This window comes from Moschus berezovskii, chromosome 11, assembly GCF_049115385.1.
Source record: "Moschus berezovskii isolate FMDL1 chromosome 11, NW_MosBer_1.0, whole genome shotgun sequence".
NCBI classification, from domain to species: Eukaryota; Metazoa; Chordata; class Mammalia; order Artiodactyla; family Moschidae; genus Moschus; species Moschus berezovskii.
Genome location: NC_142470.1, coordinates 108,527,225 through 108,548,666, shown reverse-complemented (window position 1 = coordinate 108,548,666; position 21,442 = coordinate 108,527,225). Strand labels below are relative to the sequence as shown.

The window sequence follows — 21,442 nt, the reverse complement described above, 5'->3', positions numbered from 1 at the left end:
CAAGCAGGCATTCTGCTCATGCCATTTCCCAGTCCACCTGGCGGTTTGGTGTGGCTTTGTGACTTGAGTTTTGCTAACGAAATGTGCTAAGCGATGGGCACTACTTTCAGGTTTTGCCCTACAAAACCCCCCATCTGGAGCAACCCTCCCCTTCTGCTGACTGAATGCAGATGGCAGGCCCACAATATGAAAATACACCTTGGGCCCTGCTCACCTCTGCAGCTATCCTGCAAGTTAGGAGAAATAGACTTTTTGTCTTAGCCTCTTGAAATGTAATTGAATAATTGTTTACAGTCTAACCGAAAGGCTCTAAGCGCCCCTGTGATTTGTTGTCACTCAGTCTTTTCTCTACTTGGTGTTTACATGAGTTCACATGTAACTTTATATCATATTTTTAAAATTTTTGGCTGTGCTGGATCTTCGTTGCTGTGCACGGGCTTTCTTCAGCTGTGCTGAGCAAGGACCCCTCTAGCTGTGGTGCCTGGGTTCCTCACAGTGCTGGCTTCTCTTGTCGCGGCTCACGGGCTCAGTAGCTGTGGAGCGTGGGCTCAGTTGCTCTGTGGCATATGGGATCTTCCTGGACCAGGGATCAAACTCATGTCCCTTGCATTGGCAGGCAGATTCTTAACCACTGCCATAAGGGAAGTGCCATATCTCTTGTAAGTACATTTCTATGTTATTATATAGTCTTCATAATGTAATGGTTGCAGAGTAGCTGGTTAAACTATAATTTCTTAACCATTCTATTGTGATGTTTAGTTTGCTTATTTTTTCCTCTACTTTAAGTAATGCTACACTAAACATTTTCATGCAGAAGCCAGGCTTCCCTGGTGGGTCAGACCATAAAGAATCTGCCTGCAATGCAGGAGACAGGAGACACGGGTTTGATCCCTGGGTCAGGAAGATCTTTTGGAGAAGGGAATGTCTGCCCACTCCAGTATTCTTGCCTGGGAAATCCCATGAACAGAGGAGCCTGGCACTACTGATGTGCTCATTTCCTCGGACACTGAAAGCAAAACAATTGTTACAAATACTTAACAGTATAAACATATCTATTTTTTAAAAATTTCTCATTTCACATTTGTCATTGCTGAGGTTGAACACTTGTCCATGTTTGTTAGTTAGCTGTCCCTCCTCTTTTGAGAAGTTTATGTCCTACTGTCTATCAGAGTCTATATTTCCTGTAGATTTTAATAATTTTAGTACTCATAGATATTACCAAGAATCAAACATCCAAAATCTCAGAAAGCATTTTATTAAGTCAGAACAAATATTAAGGCACAAAAATACATCAATTTTTTCCAAATAAAAATCTTCGAAATAGTTTTGCTATATTCAAAGCAACGTCTTCCAAATTATACAATAATTTAACTTCTTAAATAAAAAATATACAACTTTAGCCCCTAAATTTTCTTCCCAAATACATGTTTTCCTAGTTCTAAAGAATTTTCTTCTTGAGCTCCTATGTTATAACATACATGTCCTTAAATCTCCTTTTGTCACTTAAATACATTCTTTAGTACTTTAACCAATACATTAAACTTCTTCCTTATAAGGCATGGTGTTTTGCATTGCTTATCGCATGTTGTTGATCATACCAAGACACAAGTACCAACACTAGGGGCTTATAAAGCTAGTATAACATGTCTCATAAACCAGTTATGCATAGTCTAGTGCAGCAGACTCAAACCCCTTTTTTAAAAAAGATATAAAAATCAATCACATGTACATCTTTTATATTTTCAGTCTTCACATTATAGTAGTGCAAATATACTGTGTTAAGAGTGGGGAAGTCTAGTACTCTCTATAGGATATATGAAAGATTTTAAATATTTTCTTCACAGGAAAAGTGTAGGAACATCTTATCTCTTGGGCTCAAAAAGTTCACACATTCATCTATTTTTCCTTATTTTTGAAACGAACTTTCCTTTAAAGCAGATACTAATATTCCTCTAACTTAAAACATGAAAATTCCCTTTTAAGCCAACTTCATACATCACAGAAATCTAACACAAATGGCATGGTAAGTTAGGCATTTTGCCTAGAAACACAGAGAACTGGACTCTTACCCTCAGATCCCTGCCTTCATAAGGAGACCCATCCTGATGGCATCCTAAGAATAAATTGGTGTGGCAGCCTCAAAGACCCTAACCACCAGTTTCTGGAGTCTTTGTGCAAAAGCAATGGTGATGAGCTGACAGTGTTCCTGAGTGACTTCTCCCCAGGGGTCCTTCACAAGAACTAAGGCTACAGTCTGGGGCGCCCCCTCCTGGACACATGACGGGGGCCAAGAAGGCCCTCTGTAGGAATACCTGATTCAGGCTGTGAGTCATCAGTAGACAACACTGACCACCGAGGGTGACAGACAGTATATATCCTTCAGAAAACATTTCTGATGAGGTTATCAGGAGAAAATACTGCTTTCTGTGATGGTGGGAAAAGTCCGCATTTTGGTACGTAACTGAGCTATACAGGCACAGCATTATTTGTCTTGTCAGCTGCAGAAAGAAGTGTTTTCGTCAACACTATCAAGGTTACGTCAGAGGTGTTTACCCTTATCACTGCACACTTCCCACTGACTCCCTACTCACACTCCACTCCCTCTGCGGCTGGAAGCCCAGGATTCTGCATTTCAAAATTCAACTGGCGCCATATGACTTGGGGATCAATCTGCTTCAAAGTCTGGGGAGTGGTATCAGATACAAATGTTAGGAACAAGAAGGAAATGGTCACCTCCAGCTCTGAAACACTGGGCTGAGGGTAAAATATACACCACGGTCAAAACAGACATAAACGCTGGGCAACACCTCAGGTGGAGTACATTACTGTGGCAGAAACAGAAATAAGGAAGGGAGCCCAGTGGTTAGACATTCTTTTCTTGGGAAGGATGTCCCAAAACAACAGCATGATGAAAGCCACGCCTTTCTCAGTACGACGGGGTCCAATATTCACTATTGAAAATACAGCTGAAAGTATCTTTCAAGAGGCATTACTAGTAGAAATCTTTTTTTTTTTTAACTAACCCCTATGTCGTTTCCAAGACAAACCATTCAATATTACAGTAATCCAAGTCTATGCCCCAACCAGTAACGCTGAAGAAGCCCAAGTTGAACAGTTCTATGAAGACCTACAAGACCTTTTAGAACTAACACCCAAAAAAGATGTCCTTTTCAGTATCGGGGACTGGAGTGCAAAAGTAGGAAGTTAAGAAACACCTGGAGTAACAGGCAAATTTGGCCTTGGAGCACGAAATGAAGCAGGGCAAAGGCTAATAGAGTTTTGCCAAGAGAACGCACTGGTCATAGCAAACACCCTCTTCCAACAACACAAGAGAAGACTCTACACATGGACATCACCAGATGGTCAACACCGAAATCAGACTGATTACATTCTTTGCAGCCAAAGATGGAGAAGCTCTATCCAGTTAGAAAAAAACAGGACCAGGAGCTGACTGTGGCTCAGATCATGAACTCCTTATTGCCAAATTCAGACTTATATTGAAGAAAGTAGGGAAAACCACGAGACCATTCAGATATGACCTAAATCAAATCCCTTATGATTATACAGTGGAAGTAAGAAATAGATTTAAGGGACTAGATCTGATAGAGTGCCTGATGAACTATGGATGGAGATTCGTGACATTGTACAGGAGACAGGGACCAAGACCATCCCCATGGAAAAGAAACGCAGAAAAGCAAAATGGCTGTCTGAGGAGGCCTTACAAATAGCTGTGAAAAGAAGAGAAGCGAAAAGCAAAGGAGAAAAGGAAAGATATAAGCATCTGAATGCAGAGTTCCAAAGAATAGCAAGGAGAGATAAGAAAGCCTTCCTCAGCGATCAATGCAAAGAAATAGAGGAAAACAACTGAAGAGGAAAAACAAGAGATCTCTTCAAGAAAATTAGAGCTATCAAGGGAACATTTCATGCAAAGATGGACTCGATATAGGACAGAAATGGTATGGACCTAACAGAAGCAGAAGATATTAAGAAGAGGTGGCAAGAATACACAGAAGAACTGTACAAAAAAGATCTTCACGAGCAAGATAGTCACGATAACGTGATCACTGACCTAGAGCCAGACATCTTGGAATGTGAAGTCAAGTGGGCCTTAGAGAGCATCACTATGAACAAAGCTAGTGAGGTGATGGAATTCCAATTGAGCTATTTCAAATATTGAAAGATGATGCTGTGAAAGTGCTGCACTCAATATGCCAGCAAATTTGGAAAACTCAGCAGTGGCCACAGGACTGGAAAAGGTCAGTCTGCATTCCAATCCCAAAGAAAGGCAATGCCAAAGAATGCTCAAACTACCGCACAATTGCACTCATCTCACACGCTAGTAAAGTCATGCTCAAAATTCTCCAAGCCAGGCTTCAGCAATATGTGAACCATGAACTCCCAGATGTTCAAGCAGGTTTTAGAAAAGGCAGAGGCACCAGAGATCAAATTGCCAATATCCGCTGGATCATGAAGAAAGCAAGAGAGTTCCAGAAAAACATCTATTTCTGCTTCATATGCCAAAGCCTTTGACTGTGTGGATCACAATAAACTGGAAAATTCTGAAAGAGATGGGAATCCCAGACCACCTGACCTGCCTCTTGAGAAACCTGTATGCAGGTCAGGAAGCAACAGTCAGAACTGTATATGGAACAACCAACTGGTTCCAAATAGGAAAAGGTGTACGTCAAGGTTGTATATTGTCACCTTGCTTATTTAACTTATATGCAGAGTACATCATGAGGAACGCTGGGCTGGAAGAAGCACAAGCTGGAATCAAGATTGCCGGGAGAAATATCAATAACCTCAGATATGCAGATGACACCACCCTTATGGCAGAAAGTGAAGAGGAACTCAAAAGCCTCTTGATGAAAGTGAAAGAGGAGAGTGAAAAGGTTGGCTTGAAGCTCAACATTCATAAAACAAAGATCATGGCATCTGGCCCCATCACTTCATGGGAAATAGATGGGGAAACAGTGGATACAGTGTCAGACTTTATTTTTTTGGGCTCCAAAATCACTGCAGATGCTGACTGAAACCATGAAATTAAAAGATGTTTACTCCTTGGAAGGAAAGTTATGACCAACCTTGATAGCATATTAAAAAGCAGAGACATGACTTTGCCAACCAAGGTCCGTCTAGTCAAGGCTATGATTTTTCCCGTGGTCATGTATGGATGTGAGAGTTGGACTGTAAAGAAGGCTGATCGCGAAAGAATTGATGCTTTTGAACTGTGGTGTTGGAGAAGACTCTTGAGAGTCCCTTGGATTGCAAGGAGATCCAACCAGTCCATTCTAAAGGAGATCAATCCTGGGTGTTCACTGGAAGGACTGATGCCAAAGCTGAAACTGCAATACTTTGGCCACCTCATGCGATGAGTTGACTCACTGGAAAAGAGTCTGATGCTGGGAGGGATTGGGGGCGGGAGGACATGGGGACGATAGAGAATGAGATGGCTGGATGGCATCACTGACTCGATGGACATGAGTTTGAGTGAACTCTGGGAGTTGGTGATGGACAGGGAGGCCTGGCGTGCTGTGATTCATGGGGTCGCAAAGACTCGGACACGACTGAGCGACTGAACTGAACTGAACCCCTATGAAATGAGTAAATGAGAAACCAATTCAAAAGGTAGGCTTTTGAAAGAAACCATTTCCTTCTGTGGGTGGCTTCGCTATGGGAAAGGAAAAAAAAAGGAAGGTTATAATTCAAGTGTTTGTACTGGTTAAGACCTTGATGCTTCTTCATCAAAAACTCTGAAGTCATCCTCAACTCCTCAAGGTTAGAACTCCTTCAAAGAAAGACATAGAAGATTCTAACTTTAAATCCTATTCTAAACATCCACTAGCCCTGTATCTTTGGTCAGGAAAGCAGCAAAACAGCTACCGTTTCTGTCACACTGTATCCAATGGCTTTTCAAGTTTAGGGTGCTCTGCATTAAAAAAAAATTTTTTTTAATTTTCAAATCACACATTACTTATATAACAAAATAATGTATAAAACATGGTTTAAGGTTAAAAAATTAATTACAAGATTAATGGTGATATATTTACTATGCAGTTAAATACATGTATTATTACGAAACCGAATATGCTAGGATGATAATAGAAGGTTCTAGTTTCCTCAGTGTTCACTGGTAATGAGCCTCCCAGCTTGCTAGGGAGGAAGTGCTCCGGTGGAACCACGTGGCCAGGTGACCCCACCTGTCCCAGGCAGATTAAGCAGCAGCACATACTCCTAAGGGAGGGGACAGGCGGAGCAGATTTTCAGAAGGGACCTCTCTCTCCGTGAACTGTGTTCCCCTGAGCTCAGAGAAGATCGATGATTTGATGTGCATGGTGTGAGCTGCACACAAGGCCTTTGCACAGAGCTGTGCACACACACACATGCACACCCAGAGCAAGACTACCCATACATACACCTTTATGTTCCAACATTAATCGAGTTTTACCTACTGGGTTGGCCAAAAAGTTCGTTCAGGTTTTCCTGTAACCCCCTCATGGAACAAATGAGCTTTCTGGCCAACTCAGTATTACCAAATGAGTTCAGCATGAAAGTCAAAGAGAATTATTATTGCAACTTATAACTATAAACCCAATAGATGGAGACACTGATTTAACCACATCTCAGCAGAATCATATCACTGTTTTGAAGCTCAGCAGAAGAGTAATAGGAACGCTGATGTAAGTAAGTTATTTTAAATTGTCATAGTTTTCAGAAAAAAAAAAAAAAGAGAACCCACATGCCCAAATCCACATGTCTGCCACCCATCAGCTAAGGGTAACTGGGAACCTATCTTTATTATAATACTTCTCTCAGATCATTGCCAAATAGGCAATGTAATGGACATGAAACTGGCACTCAGGGGTCAGTTTAAAAAGGGTTACAGAACCCTCCTACCATCTGAATTCTTAATTTTCACACATAGATTTCCAAGATGATGAAAACTTGTTGCACTATATCAAAACAAAGTTCTCTTTTACTCTTGAGAAGTCCTTCATCATTATACAGGTTTCATTTATTTAGGTTCCATCACATTATTTTTTCGGAAGAGAACATCTTTTCTGCCATTTCAGATCTGGTCATAATTTCCTTTAAAAAAAGGTTGGGGAGGGGGAGATATTCGTTAAAATGTTGATGTTTCTTCCAAGACCTAACACAATTCTCTAGAGTATCTATAAAGTAGTCACAATTTTGTGCCTTCCATGCCATAATATACATAGAAATATTAGATACAAAAAATAAAAACCATATAATCCAGACTTCTACTTATGGAGTATAATCATCCAGGTATTTGTCTGACTTAACCAGTTTAAGTATCGTTTAAATTAGAAATCAATCACTTATCAAATGAATATTGTAAGGTCCAACCTTGGTGGCCATTTTTGGGCTTCTCCTCCCCCTCTTCCCTTTCCCGACGGCGGAGAAGTCCCGCCAGACTCTGACTATTGTGCTCTATTCCCTCATTCCCTCCCCCACTGCTGGAAAGTCCTTGATGTAACAGCTTCTGGTAGAAATCAACCCCCTCCTAACTCCCTGTCCAGGAGCAGCATCCTGCCCAGAAACAGCACGATACTATTCCACCGCGTCAGCATAATTCTGAGTAGCCCAAGCCACCAACCTTGCGACCTTGGCTAACTGACCTATGAGGGACCATCAATCCAAACCTTGCCTTATTCGGAAAAAATTTCACTTTTCCTTACTGTAAAGCTATATAAGCTGCCCTTTGTCTTTGTTCGCGCATGGACTTCCTCGACCTCACTTGCCTGGGTCCGGGAACCCCGCCCGGGAGCGCCTCGCCATTAAAGCCTGTTACACCACCTATTTGGTGTCTGAGTTCTTTTTATCTAACATCATTGGGCCGTTTTGACCTTACAAATACTATAAATGCCCGTTTAAGAGTAATTCCATGGTATACATGTCTGCAGTTATAAATCCTGGAGTCCAAAGGCTTTTTTGTGGGGGGGGGGCATAATTATTGACTTTTTTTTATTGGAAGATAGTTGCTTTACAATGTTGTGTTGGTTTCCGCCATACATCAACATGAATCAACCATAGGTATACACATGTCCCCTCCCACGGGGATACACGCGTCCCTCCCACGAGGAAACACGCATCCCTCCCACAGGGATACACGCGTCCCATCCCACGGGGATATATGCATCCCTCCCACGGAGATACACGCGTCCTCTCCCACGCGGATACACGCGTCCCCTCCCTCCTGAGCCTCCCTCCCTCCCCCCACTGCATCCCCCACTCTAGGCTGTTAACAGAGCACCAAGTTGAACTCCTTGTGCTACACAGCAAATTCCCAGTGGCTATCCGTTTTACACACGGTAATGCATGTTTCAATGCTACTCTCTCAATTCATCCTACCCTCTCCTCCCGCTGTGTCCACAAGTCTGTTCTCTATGTCTGCCTGTTTACTGCTACTCAACCCTGCCAATAGGTCGAGCGCAATGGTTTTGTAAGGTGTGCATACAGTGCAAGGTGTGTGCATACAGCAGCCTTCTTAGAAGTTCCCACCCTACTATGGTCAAATCCCCACAGACAGAGAATAGACTTATGGACACGGGGTGGGCAGGGTGGGAGAAGGAGAAGGTGGGGAGTATGTGGAGGGTAAGGAAACATGCACACTACCATACGTAAAACAGAGAGCCAGTGGGCATTTGCCATTTGACAAAGTACTGCAGTATCCAGGTGACCCATAACCAATTCCCCCAAAAACCTCCCAAACCGACATCAACTGTTCACATTTCCCACTTTGTAAATCAGTTAGAAACTCTGTTTACTGCAGGGAAATATCTATAAGAGAAATATCTATTAATTCGGACAAATTGCCATCTTTAAGTCTTCTAAACTCTTATATCTTAAGATGTTAAAAAATCAGACTCAAAACTTAATAGAATAATTCTTTCCTCCTCTGATACCAGTAAGCATTTATTATATATTAATATTATTATTACATGTTAGTATCTTGCTCCTGTTTTAAATGAGGATCCAGTTCCTCAAAACTTTACCCATAACTCAATGCAGAGTCTTTCAATCTGCTTAATTTGTAATCATATAAAAAAGTAACTTTCAGAATTTCTTTCTGAGCTTCATTTCTACTTTGTGAAAATAATAGCTCCAAGACATTAGCAAAAATATTTTACCTCGTCTGAATCCACTAACACTGGAAGAGCTCTGAAATAAAAGAAAAAAAAGTCGACAAAGTTATTAAAAGGCCAGTGAATCTACAGAAGCTGAATATAAGCATATCCCACGATCCACCAGTTCCCATTCCTGGAAGACACAGTTGACAGAAATGAATACCAGTGCCACCAGCAGACACACAGCACTGCCGTTCTTGCCATGCCCCAAATTGGTGCTGTGAGGTTCTGAGGGATCAAGTTTTAAAAACCAACACGATTCATCTACAGCTACAGACATCAGCAGGGCAGTGGCTTTGGGAGAGTGGGGTCACGATTCGGGAGGAAAACACGATGGTCTTTAGGGTGAAGGTGGTGTTTCAGCTTTCGATCTGCTATCTGGGTGCCCGTTACATGAGTGTGCTTATATTAAAAACGTACTGAGCTACACACTTGGGCAACCAAGTCTATTTTTATTTTTCAGCCCCTGTAATTTTTGACTTTGAATAGCTGGACAAATGTCTTGACTAGTGATGTGCTCTCTAATGTGAAAACCCACGTGTCACGTGCTTTTGTGAGAATGAAAGAGGAATGAACAGGCTTGACTGTAGTCATCCTTTCACTATGAACCTGTATGTCAAACCATCACGTACACTTTAAATAAATACAATTATAATTAAAATCATACATATTTTTAAAAAGATGGATGAGTGAACATATTACAAAAGGTGCTGTTTATAGAATCAAGTATTTAATTCCTATGTCATTGTTATTCTTGACTGGACACAAACCTGTGAAGGGTACTGGAAACGGAAAAAATTACACAACATAATCTTTGTTCAGAAAAGAGAATAATACGGATAAAAAGAAAAGACAAATGTAGAGCCTCGGTGTGCAATGGACCAGTGAGAGGGTGAGCCCAAAGGAAAGGTCTGTGTGTCAAGGTCTCAACATGAAAGTCACATCAACGCACAACCCAAAAGATGCTACTGGCAGTGCAGCTCACGGTGGAGATGGAAGACAGTGAAATGGGGGCCTCAGAGATGTGCGGGAGGAGCCGCTTAGATGGCTCAGAATATTACCATTAAGGAAAATCCAGAGGAGACGACTACCTTAGGGAGATATGAACCAGAACCTTGGAGGCCAAGGAGAAAGCCCACCGGGTGCTTGGCACCTCATTCAGAGATAAACACTAGCAATGGTTGCTGCTGTGAGGGAAATGACTGTCTAAAACTTAGTAAGATGGAATCAGTGCACTGAGACGGAAGGTGAACTATGGTACGCTGGCCTTTCTCATTTATCAGAGACACAGAAAAGCCATGATATACATCATGTGACTAACAGAGAACACATTAGGTCACATGAGTTATTCACGACCTGCTTAAATTGTCCTATTACTTTGCAAACTTTTGGTCCATGTCTATAGAAGCATATAAAAGGACATCACATACACCTGGATGTGAAGTCCAGTTTCTAAGCTTGCTGTGTAAACAGCACATGCATTTTGAGCAGCACTGAGCTAAACTTCTTATTAGACAGACATGGTCTAAACAGGAAATAAATGGGAGCAGGGAAAGGAACAAACAATATGTGGAAACATCCTCTCTGGCCATCCTGTTGTCTCCTGTGGAAACAGCTACCTGGAATTCATGTGTCACATAGCAGCGGTCCCCAATCTTTTTGGTCCCAGGGACCAGTTTTGGGGAAGACAATTTTTCCATGGACTGGGGTGGGGACTGGGTGGGGTGGGATGGTTTTGGGATGATTCAAGCATATTATATTTACTATGCTACCACTGATCTGATAGGAGGCGGAGCTCAGGAGGCAATGTGAGTGATGGGGAGCAGCTATAAATATAGATAAAGCTTCTCATAGTTGCCCGTCACTCACCTCCTGCCAATACTAATCTGTGGCCCGGGGACTGCAGTTACACACAGACACTAGTCTGCGGCCCAGGGCCTGCGTTTAGATATAGACACCGATAAAGAAGAACCCAAAGAGCTCCAAGTCCCCAAAGAGGCTTCCTCTGCACTCTAGTTTTCCTAAGCTCATGTTTCTCCTCCAAAAGCATTCCCACTCCACATGTTATTGTGGTTACGTGTGTTTAAATTTTAAAAAGTTTGAACTTTTCCATATTATAAAGTGAAAACAAAATGACTCTGATCCTGATAAACTTATGTAAAAAAAGGAGCTGGTTATAGGGCAGGAGTATTAAAATAGCTGTTGTACCCTAAAAGGGGAAGGGGAGAGACAGACCAAGGCAGGGCTATGTTTTCTCTGCATTTCAGCATGAAGTTAAATCTGTCCATCACTAGTGAGGGAGCCTACAGAAACATACAGAGAGAGGCTTAAAAACCACATAAAAAGTATGAAAAGTATCCCTTTATACTACAGCCTAAACGTTAGATTCAGACTTTAACAGAGGATAGTTACACATCTGTGAATGAAGAGGGAATATTTTCCTCCACCCATTTCAAATCTTCACCCTGTAGAAATAAACATTTACATATTAGCATTTGCCTAATAATGCCTGGAAGCAGAATTCTGAAATAGAATATATATATGTAATTTAAGCATTTACATTTAAATGCATGACATTCTTTTAATTTCTATATAGCCTAAAAACTTCACTCATGCCACACAGAAACTATGCCAGGATTTTCTTAAATAGTCAAACAAACATTTGGACTTTGGATTTTTGTACTTCTTTGGTTTTAGTTAGATGCAAAGGTATGCTTTTTTTGTCTTGAAAAACCACAGTAAAAATAAAAAGCGTTGATTTATAAGATAAGCAACTGATTTGTACTCATCGTTTTGCTTCCAGCATCCATCACGGCTAATGTGCTCATTTTATATCATGAGTTTATAATTTTTCAAAAGGAAAAGATGATGGTAGAGACAGTCTAACTTTATAAAAGCCTATTTATTCCAATTGTTTGTGTTTAATGCTCATTTCTCTACAGGAGAAAAGCAAAGCAAGTCAGTTTGGGGGCTTCCCTGGTGGCTCAGATGGTAAAGAATCTGCCCACAAGGCAGGAGACCCAGGTTCAATCCCTGACTCTGGAAGATCCCCTGCAGAAAGGAATGGTTGCCCATTCCAGTATTCTTGCCTGGAGAGTTCCACGGATAGAGGAGCCTAGTGGGCTACAGTCCATGGGGTTGCAGAATTGAACATGACTGAGCGACTGCCACTTTCACTTAGGGTACCTACATTTTGTTTTCTACAGAAAATGTGCTTGTAGTCATTTTACTGAGAGTAAGAAAAATAAAAGGTATACTGAATATTTTGGTTTACAATGTAAAATAAGTCAAATTGGCTATATGGAATCCTCTGGTTCTAGCATTAAAGATATCTTGCTTACCTAGAGAGAAAGAAAAAGCAACTGAGCCAGTACTAATAGGAACCCAATTCTCTGAGTGAATCGCAGGGAGAAATAAGTCGATGAAGAAATGACAAGTTTCCAAACTTCTGCTCAAGAGCTGGCTACATAATTTTGAGAAATGAAAGCATTTTCCGTTGCTATACGTGCAAAAATTGAGCTTTAAAATAAACTGAGATAAATCTCTAAACTAAGAGGAAAATTTCTTAGCAAGCTGAAGGTTTAATAGTTCTAACAGCAGATAAATAAAACTGCTGTACTTTATTTTCACTTGTTTGACCATGCAGCAAGTGGGGTCTTAGTTCCCTGACCAGGGACAGAACCTGTGCCCCTACAGTGGGGGCACAGAGTCAACCACTGAATTGCCAGGGAAGTCCCAAAACTCTTGTACTTTTAAAAGTTTAGTTAAATTACCATAAAACTATTCAAAGAACACATTTTAAAGAATTACTAATTACCAAAAATAAAAGAGAAGTTACCAAATCCAACAAATGAAACTGTTGCATACACCATCCATCCTGTCAGAACTTAGGTGTGTACATAAATTTTTACACCTTATTAACCACAACAGAGTAAGAAAGCCAAACATAAAACTGTATGATAGGCATTTCCATTTTGTTTAATTACTTTCATAACTACCACTTTATGCATAAATAATATGCATAAAACATTTTAAAACTCATTTCTACCATACATTTTACTATTTTATTCAAGCTTATGTGGTTTAACAGTCCTTCTCCAACAGATAAACATCATCTGAAATGGCTACAAAGAATACTTAAAAATGCTGAAAAATTAACACAAAATTTTACTGTAACAAAGCATCTCGAGCTTTAATATGCATGTGACTCATCAATGGAATCCCATTAAAAAGCAGATTTAGATTCAGTAGGTCTGGTATACGCCTGAAATTCTGGTCCAAAGACAAGACATGAAAAGCAAGGGGCTTCCCTGGCAGCTCAGAGGTAAAGAATCCACCTGCCAATGCAGGAGACATAGGGTTAATCCGTGATCCAGTAAGATCCCACATGTCATGGAGCAACTAAGCCCATGTACCACACTATTAAGCCTGACCTCTGGAGACCCGGAGCCCCAGCTACTGAAGCCACGTGCCTAGAGCCCATGCTCTGCAATGAGAGAAGCCTGGGCAGCGCAACCAGAGAGACCACTCACTGCAGTTAGAGAAAAGTCTGGGCAGCAACCAAGACCCAGTACACTCAAAAACAAATAAACAAAATTACGTAAAGAAAAGTGAGAGTTTACAGCAGTTAGTTGTCAGTCGTAACTAGTACCACTACTTGGTAACATTTACTTTCACACAAAAAACCTCGTAAAAAATGTTCTCTGGGAGGTCGATGAATGTGACATTCATACAGATTTCTAAAGTATTAAAGACTATTAAATCAAATATATATTATACTCACAAAATTATCAGAAGTAGCAGGTTTAGCTGTTCCATTGGAAACTGTTTTTGAGGCTCTTAATTTTATTCCTTCAGCTGTAATGCGAAACATTACAGAAATACATAAAATTATAAAGCAATAACATTTTCCTTTGTAGCCTCACATTTAATAACTCTATAAAGAGACTTCTAATTTCAAAAACCTATTCTATTGGAATTAATTTAGCACTAGCAAAAGACAACAAACTGGTTTCAAATCAGGAAACGAGTATATATTGTCTGTATAAAGGCTGTATATTGTCACCCTGCTTATTTAACTTATAAGCAGAGTACATCATGAGAAATGCTGGGCTGGAAGAAGCACAAGCTGGAATCAAAACTGCTGGGAGAAATATCAATAACCCCAGATATGCAGAAGACACCACCCTTAAGGCAGAAAGTCAGGAAGAACTAAAGAGCCTCTGGATGAAAGTGAAAGTGGAGAGTGAAAAAGGTGACTTACAGCTCAACATTCAGAAAACAAAGATCATGGCATCCAGCCCCATCATGGCAAATAGATGGGGAAACAGAGGAAACAGTGACAGACTTTATTTTGGGGAGCAACAAAATCACTGCAGCCATGAAATTAAAAGATACTTGCTCCTTGAAAGAAAAGTTATGACCAACCTAGGCAGCATATTAAAAAGCAGAGACATTACTTTGCCAACAAAGGTCCATCTAGTCAAGGCTAAAGTTTTTCCAATAGTCACGTATGGATGTGAGAGTTGGACTATAAACAAAGCTGAGTGCCGAAGAATTGATGCTTTTGAACTGTGGTGTTGGAGAAGACTCTTGAGAGTCTCTTGGACTACAAGGAGATCCAACCAGTCCGTCCTAAAGGAAATCAGTCCTGGGTGCTCATTGGAAGGACTGATGTTGAAGTTGAAACTCCAGTACTTTGGCTACCTGATGCAAAGAACTGACTCATTGGAAAAGACCCTGATGCTGGGAAAGACTGAAGGCAGCAGAAGGGGACGACAGAGGATGAGATGGTTGGATGGCATCACCAACTCAATGGACATGAGTTTGGGTAAACTCCAGGAGTTGGTGAGGACAGGGAGGCCTGGTGTGCTGTAGTCCATGGGCTCACAAAGAGTTAGACATGACTGAGCTGATTGAAAAGTACATTCTTCAAAGTGTTATTGCATTGGTAAAATTATCTGAAGCAACAACAAAATCCACTGAACAATATGTGCTGATTTATTTCTGGACTCTTCTTTTTAAGTTTTCTGAAATTTAATTTCCTAAGTTATTAATTTATTTCTTGGACTCTATTTCAATACTCTGATATGTCTCTATCCTTCTGCCAATATCACACTGTCTTGATTAGTATAACTTGAAATTTTTGTCTTGAAATCAGAGTAAGTCCATTAATTTCATTTTATTTAGATGTAATTCCCACACCATAAATGCACCATTTTGAAGGGTACACATCTGTGGATTTCACGACAGTCACAGAATTATGCAATCATCACCACTATTAATTTCAGAAGCTTCTCATCACCACCTCCCAAACCCATTAGCAGTCACTCTCAATTCACTCCTTCCACCAGCCCCTAGCAGACACTAATCTATTTTCTGTCTCCATGGATTGATCTATCCTAGACTTTTCACGTAAATAGCATCATATAATGTACAATCTTTCATAATTTGTTTCTTTCACTTAGCATAATGCTTCAAGATGTACGCTGTAACTACGAGCACAGTTAGGCTCTTCTAGATCTTTTGTATCTCCATATATATTTTAAACAGCTTCCATGGTGGCTCAGTGGTAAAGAATCCGCCTGCCAATGCAGGAGACACAGGTTCAATCCCTGGGTCAGGAAGATTCCCTGAAGAAGGAAATGGCAACCTACTCCAGTATTCTTGCCAGGGAAATCCCATGAACAGAGGAGCCTGGCGGGCTACAGACCAGAGTTAGACACGACATCAAAAACATATTTTAAATCTGCTTAACCATTTTTTTAAAAGTCAGCTAGACTTACAATTGGGATTGTACTGAATCTATTATACATATCAATTAGGGAGGTGACGAGTTAATAATATTGAGCTACTATTCAAAAACATGTTAAAGCTCTACATTTACCTATGCTTTCTCTTGGCACCGTTTTGTATTCTTTAGTGCAGTTTGCACATTTTTTCCATTAAATTTATTCTTAAATATTTTTGAAGCTATTGTAAATCATACTTTAAATTTTATTTTAAAATTATTTCCACTTGGTATGCAAAAAAACAACTAATTTCTGTGTATTGGGCATACATCTTATGATTCTATTTTATTCAGTTATCAGTTCTACTGTGTTTTTTCTTTTTCTGTAGATTTCTTAGCATTTTCTTCATACATAACCCTGCTGTCTACCGAAACAAACAGATTTCCTTCTTTCCACGCTTTATGCCTTTTGTATTCTTTGGGCTGGTCTGTGGGCTTTGCCTTTCTTGACCTCCTGTTCTGAAGTTGAGTCACAGAGGTGAGCAGTTATCTCTGTACCTGGGTTCCAGTCTTGGGAGAAAATTCACCATTTCACCACTCAGTATGATTTCAGGTGTGGAGTTTTTTCATACTATTCTGTAATTTGCTTGCCAAGTGGATTGCAAGTTAGGAAGTATTCTTACCGTTCTTATGTTCTGAAGAATTTGTGTAAGATTAGAATGTTTCTTCCTTAAGTATCTGAAGGTTAGTTAAGCCATTTGGGTGTGGTGCTTTATAGGAAGATTTTAAACTTCAATCCAATTTCCTTAAGAGATATACGGCTATATCAATTTAGTGGCATAGGGTTAAATTAGGGTAGTTTCTTAAGTGTATTTTTCAAGGAATTTATTCATTTTATACAAATGCCCAATTTCTTCATAATATCCCCTTATCTACTTTCTTACTATAATAATGTCTTATCTATTTTTCCAGTGTTGGAAATTTGTCTTGCTATATTGTTTATCTCGATTTCTGGTTTAGATTACCTAGAGGCTAATCCATTTTTATTAATCTTTTCTAAAAGAAACTACATTTGGCTTTGTTGATTTTCTCTTTCCCTTTGTTTTCTATTTCATTGATATAGACAGTTAACTTTATTATTTCCTTCCTTCTAACTACTCCAGTTTAATTTGCCACTGTTTTACTAGCTTCTCAAGATGAAAACATATCATCACTGATTTCATATGTCTGGTTTTTTTCTTGGTAATATAGACACTTAGAGCTATTAATTTTCTAAGAATTGGTTTAGTTGCATCCTATAAAATGTGATGTTTTGTTTTTATTATCATTTTATTATGAAATACTTTTTAATATTCCTTCGATCCATGAGTTACTTGGAAATGTATTATTTAATTTCTAAACATTTGATTATTTTGTAGATATACTGTTATGCATCTAATTTAACCACTGTGACCATAAACACACTCTGTGATTGCAACTACTGAAATACATGGAAACATTTTTAATGGCCACTCACATGGGTTATTTTATGTAATGCAGACTTGAACACTTATTCTTCAGTTGCTAAATGTAATGTTCTATAAATATCAATCAAATCAATAAGGTCAATGGCCTTATTCAGTTCTTGTACATTGTTACACATATGTCTTCATTAACCACTGAAGAGGAAGTGTTCAAATATCAACTTTTTGTATTTTTCTTTAGAGCTTCAAAATTGATGAATCAAAATTTGATAGAATTGTCATTAGATATATACACACTTAGGACGACTATGTCGTTTGATAAATTCATGCTTTTATCATAAAGAAGTGACACTGCATGGCCACACTCGCTTCTGATGCTTAGTGTTCTCATGGTTTATCTTTTTCCATACTCTCAACCTTTCTGTGACATTTTTGAGGTGTCTCTTGTAAACATCAAACAGCTGAGTTTCATATACCTTTTTAACAATCTGACAATCTCTTCCTACTGAGTAGTTAGTCCACTTGCATTTAATTATCAAAATAGGTTACTTAAGTCTATTCTGCTTTACTGTTGTAATTGCGATTTGCTTTAGCACCTTATTAAGAACTGTAGTACAATACTGATCTCATTTACTCCATGTTTACATATGTCATAAACCGCATGCTATGATCTCTGCTATAAACAGTTAGCTGGCTTTAAGCGCTTTAAACACAGTGGCGTGTCACACCTCCTCATGCTTGCACGATTTTCAGTGCTCTCCCTTCAGTCAGTCTCATTTTCGTTTCGTGATCAATTTTGGAAATCTTCTGGCCAATATTTTTTCAAATATTCTTTATGCCTCATTCTCTCTTCCTCTTCTAGAGCTCAATTATGTACCTGTTAGACTGCTTAATCGGAGAAGGCAATGGCACCCCACTCCAGTACTCTTGCCTGGGAAATCCCATGGACGGAGGAGCCTGGTGGGCTGCAGTCCATGGGGTCTCGAAGAGTCGGACACGACTGAGCGACTTCACTTTCCCTTTTCACTTTCATGCACTGGAGAAGGAAATGGCAACCCAACCCACTCCAGTGTTCTGGCCTGGAGAATCCCAGGGACGGGAGCCTGGTGGGCTGCCATCTATGGGGTCGCACAGAGTCGGACATGACTGAAGTGACTTAGCAGCAGCAGACTGCTTAATACTGTCCTTCTGGTCACAGAAGTTAGTTCATTTTGTTTCTAGCCTTTTGTCTCTGGTTTTCAGTTTGAAAAATTTCTTTTGCTTTGTCTACAGATGCTCACTGTAACTTGGTTGTATCCAATTTACTTGTCTACTGTTAATCCTAATTTTATGGATTTACTTCAGGTATTCTGCTTCCCTGGTGGCTCAGAGGGTAAAGTGTCTGCCTACAATGCGGGAGACCCAGCTTCAATCCCTGGGTCGGGAAGATCCCCTGGAGGAGAAAATGGCGACCCACTCCAGTATTCTTGCCTGGAGAATCCCATGGATGGAGGAGCCTGGTAGGCTACAGTCCACAGGGTCACAAAGAGCTGGACACGACTGAGCGGCTTCACTTCCACTTTCTTTCCGGTGTTCTGTATTTAGTAACTTTATTTGGTGCTTCTTTTTTCAGTCTCCATGTCTCTCCTGAGATTTCTCTTGCCTCCACCAATCTGCTCCTGGGGTTGTGGTTCAGTCGCTGAGTCGTGTCCAACTCTGCAACCGCTCAGATGGCAGCACACCAGGCCTCCCTGTGCTTCACCATCTCCCAGAGTTTTCTCTAACTCACATCCACTGAGACAGTGATGCCATCCAACCATCTCATCCTCTGTTGCCCCCTTCTCCTCCTGCCCTCAATCTTTTCCAGCATCAGGATCTTTTCCAATGAGTCACTTCTTTGCAACAGGTGGCCAAAGTATTGGACCTTCAGCTTCAGCATCAGTCCTTCCAATGAATATTCAGAGTTGATTTCCTTTAGGATGGACTGGTTTGATCTCTTTGCAGTCCAAGGAACTCTCAATAGTCTTCTCCAGCACCACAGTTTGAAAGCACCATAGATTCTTTAACATATTTATAACAATTATTTTTAAAGTCTTTCTTGTTAATTGTAACATTTGGGCCATTTCTAGATCACTATTGACTGATTTTTCCCTTAACTATGGGTCATGGTTTCCAGTTTCATTCCCTGTCCAGTAATTTATCATTGTATATGGGACATTGAGAATGCTATCTTACAGATTCTGGATTCCCTTATCTCTGAGAAGTGTTTTGTTCCAGAAGGCATTCAGATTATGTCTGGATGACTTTAATCTTTGGGGGACATGCTTTCAGATTTTATTAGGGTTAATTTCAGCTTAGCTCTAGTCGTAGGGTAAATTTCAGTGGTCCCAGACTGTGGTTTTTATTTCTAAGGAGTAGCCCTCCCGGGGTTTTAATGGAAAGCCCAAGGGATTTACCCAAGCACTTTTAACTTATTGAGATTTGAATTTCAAACTCTGCAGTGGGCATGTGCTGAAATTTCTGTTCTGCTTCTTAGCCAAACAGCTATTGTTTTCCCCCTGGCCTTTTGGAGTCTCAAAATGCCCCTTTCAGGCATCAGACAAGATTAGAGAGACTTTTTAAAGACTGTGGAATTTCTTCCTTTGTGGTTCTCTTTTCTGGATTTCTTCCCTAAATTTCCAGGCATTCTTACAGCCCCAAGCTTTACTCTACAATTCCTTGCATCAGTGAGATTGCGCCTATCTGCTTGAGCTCTAGCCTGTCTCATTGACTGGGCACACACTCTGGACTAAAGCTCTATAAATGTGGAATTTATTAAGTGCGGCTCTTTTCTTTCAACATGAAAGTTTCTCCAGTTTCTGCCTGCCTTTCATTGCTCTCCAGTGCCTTTAAACAATTAATTTAAAAAAATTCTGTCCTGAGTTTATTCTAGCTATCAGCAGGAAGATTGTCAAATACAATTCATTCCATCATTATTGGAGCCAGAAGCAACACACTGAATTTTAATATCACTGCTGTGAGAAATTTAGCAATCATCATCAAGAAGATCATATTATTTGGGAGTTAAGTACAATATATCGGAGAAGGAAATGGCAAGCCACTCCAGTACTCTTGCCTAGAAAATCCCATGGATGGATGAGCCTGGTAGGCTGCAGTCCGTGGGGTCGCTAAGGGTCGGACACTACTGAATGACTTCACTTTCACTTTTCATTTTCACACATTGGAGAAGGAAATGGCAATCCACTCCAGTGTTCTTGCCTGGAGAATCCCAGGGATGGCGGAGCCTGGTGGGCTTCCGTCTATGGGGTCACACAGAGTCGGACGCGACTGAAGTGACTTAGCAGCAGCAGCAGCAAGTACAATATATACCAAATCAGTCTTGTGGAAAGCAAGTGTACTGACTGCAATACTTAGACATGAAGAGCAAACGAAAGCTCCAACTACAGTGACGACCTGGAAAATTTCATTACTGAGTCTTCTTCTTGTGACTGTCTACGGTAACAGAGCTTTTCTCAGATACCGTCTTAAAAATATTTTACAGGAAAAAAAGTGTTGCTGACCTTGTATCGCAGGTAGAAACACAGTATTTCTTTGTTACAATAGATACAATGGTTATTAAGAAAACATATCACTTACTCAAATTTTCAGATGTTACCATGAATTCTTCAATTTCATCATCAGAATCATCTATTAAAGGCATGAAGGCATATCTAAATAAAAAACAAGGAGTAGTTTTACTAGTGTGTTTAAACCTGTTCAGTGTTCAGTTTACACCTGAAACAGTCATTCCAGGGACCCCTCTTCCCTCTTCCTGCGGGGAGACCCCTTTCTTCCCCTTATATCTCTCTTCTTTCACTGTCTTCCTTTTGTTATATTTGTCTCCCACTTGACTGTATACCTCTTAAGAGCAATGACTACTTCTCTGGTTTCTATAAATGCTTTCCTAACATTGTAGCAGAAGATGAACAACCTTGCCCAACTATGTAAGGTACCTCTGATTATTTGCTGATGGTCTCCACAAAAACATTATTACAATAAGAATAAGTGAGAAAAGGAAGCTCCAAAATGCATCATCAACCCAGCGTTCCATCCAATCCTATAACAAGGATGATTCAAACAGG

At 40.2% G+C, this 21,442-nt stretch overlaps 1 protein-coding gene across 3 annotated transcripts in view; it reads right to left on the bottom strand.

Moving 5' to 3' along the window:
• Window positions 1–1,239: 1,239 nt before the first annotated feature.
• Window positions 1,240–21,442, bottom strand: part of TMEM87B (transmembrane protein 87B) — a 54,208-nt gene continuing 34,005 nt past the window's right edge. For all 3 annotated transcript variants that reach the window (XM_055399172.2, XM_055399173.2, XM_055399174.2), the window contains 6 exons: window positions 21,314–21,417; window positions 20,958–21,031; window positions 13,933–14,006; window positions 11,562–11,614; window positions 9,153–9,183; window positions 1,240–7,089 (listed from right to left, as the gene is read on the bottom strand). In XM_055399172.2, the coding sequence (XP_055255147.1) occupies window positions 7,030–7,089; window positions 9,153–9,183; window positions 11,562–11,614; window positions 13,933–14,006; window positions 20,958–21,031; window positions 21,314–21,417 (396 nt within the window). In that variant the 3' untranslated portion in view covers window positions 1,240–7,029. The remainder of the gene's footprint in view (window positions 7,090–9,152; window positions 9,184–11,561; window positions 11,615–13,932; window positions 14,007–20,957; window positions 21,032–21,313; window positions 21,418–21,442) is intronic.